The sequence below is a fragment of the Numida meleagris genome, unplaced genomic scaffold (genome assembly GCF_002078875.1).
Source record: "Numida meleagris isolate 19003 breed g44 Domestic line unplaced genomic scaffold, NumMel1.0 unplaced_Scaffold355, whole genome shotgun sequence".
NCBI classification, from domain to species: domain Eukaryota; kingdom Metazoa; phylum Chordata; class Aves; order Galliformes; family Numididae; genus Numida; species Numida meleagris.
Window position 1 is genome coordinate 74,791 of NW_018364580.1, and position 1,803 is coordinate 76,593.

Consider the following 1,803-nt stretch of genomic DNA (forward strand, 5'->3'; position numbering starts at 1 on the left):
CCTTCCCCGCAGTTCATGGAGCTGATCGAGCGCGTGGAGCGCGGCGTGCCCCTGCCCGAGCTGCTGGCGGCCTTCAACGAGCCCAGCACCTCGGACTACCTGGTGGTGTACCTGCGCCTGCTCACCTCGGGCTGCCTGCAGCGCCACCGCCGCTTCTTCGAGCAGTTCCTGGAGGGAGGCCGCAGCATCAAGGAGTTCTGCCAGCAGGTGGGGACCCGGGGGGGGCGTTGGGGGAGGGGGCCTCACACGAGGCTTGTGCACGCTCACAGGGGGCTTGGGGGCCGTGCACGGGGCTTGTGCCCACTTGGGGCTGGGGGGCCTTGCACGGGGCTTGTGCATGCTCACAGGGGCTTGGGGGGCTTTGCACAGGGCTTGTGCACACATGGGGGCTGGGGTTCCTTGTACAGGGATTGTGCACACTCACATGGGGTTTGTGGGGCCTAGGGGGCCTTGCATGAGGCTTGTGCACACTCACAAGGCGCTTGCGCATCCTCACGTGGTGCTTGCACGCCTGCTGCTGGATTGTGCGTGCTCTTATGGCGCTTTTGCTTGCCCACCAGAGCTTGCACGGCCCCAAACACCATTTGCATGACACGGCACAGTTTCGCACTGCCCCCAAACACCCCTTGCACTTGTCTTGCACCATGCTTGGCACAGCCCAAAACATCCCTTGCACGACTCCGGCACCACTCGATCAAACTTCCCACTATCCCCAACACCCTTCACGCTCTTTCCTTGCACTGACCTGCACAACTTGCACGCCCTCCAGTCCCCAACCCGCCTCCTGTGCAACTCCGCCCGCCCTCGCACACCTCTTGTGCACACCCCGCTGTGCTCTCCCTGCCAGGAGGTGGAGCCCATGTGCAAGGAGAGCGACCACATCCACATCATCGCGCTGGCGCGGGCGCTGCAGGTGCCGGTGTTGGTGGAGTACATGGACCGGGGCGAGGGCGGTGCCACCAACCCCCACGTGTTTCCCGAGGGCTCCCAGCCGCGCGTCTGCCTCCTCTACCGCCCCGGCCACTACGACATCCTCTACAAGTGACCGTGCCGCTCGCACGGCCTCGCACGAGGATTCCGGCGGGGCTTTGCACGAGGCCCACGGGACCGTGCACGGTCTCCTCGTGCGGCTTCTTGCATAAGTCTTGCCCTGTCCAGCCTCGCACGAGTCCTGTGGGGCCGTGCACGGCTCCGTCGGGTCTTGCACGAGGCCTGCAGGGTTCTGCACGGCTTCCTAGGGCTCCACAAGGTCTTTGCACGAGTCTCACGGGCCTCTGCACGGCCACACCTGGCCTTGCACGAGTCCTGCAGGGCCCTGCCGGGCCTCGCACAACCCTCCAGGGTCTCGAACAGCCTCACAAGGGCCTTGCACGAGCCCCGCAGGGCCTTGCACAGGTCCCCGTGCACCCTTGCACGGCCCTTGTGCATCCTCCCTCCCCCTCGGTCCCAAATAAAGATGCGGCCCCCCCACTCGTTGCACGCATTTATTTCGGGGGTGGAAGGGTGCAATTCTCAGGTTGGGTTGGGGAGGGGCAACTGGGGCGGGGGGGGTTGATGGGACCTGGTGCAAGATGTCCTGGTGTAAGGCACCCTCATTCAAGATTTTGTCCCAGTGCAGTGCTACTGCCAAGGCATCCATGTGCAAGGAGATCTGGACGAGGTGTTCTTGTGCAAGACGTCCTTGTGCGAGATGTCCCTTTGTGAAATCCCACTGTGAACTCACATCTTGCAGACTCGTGTGCAGGCCTTGTACACGTGCTGCCACCTCCCGGGACCTCCAGTGCCCCCCCACCCCACCCCCAC

The 1,803-nt window shown here is 64.2% G+C and overlaps 1 protein-coding gene across 1 annotated transcript in view; it reads left to right on the forward strand.

Annotated features, from left to right (window-relative positions):
- OTUB1 (OTU deubiquitinase, ubiquitin aldehyde binding 1) overlaps positions 1 to 1,470 on the forward strand; it is a gene marked incomplete in the record, with an annotated part of 4,692 nt that extends 3,222 nt beyond the window's left edge. Inside the window, 2 exon segments of the mRNA XM_021383203.1 lie at positions 13 to 207; positions 848 to 1,470. Coding sequence (XP_021238878.1) covers positions 13 to 207; positions 848 to 1,045 — 393 coding nt within the window.
- Between the last annotated feature and the right edge of the window lie 333 nt (positions 1,471 to 1,803).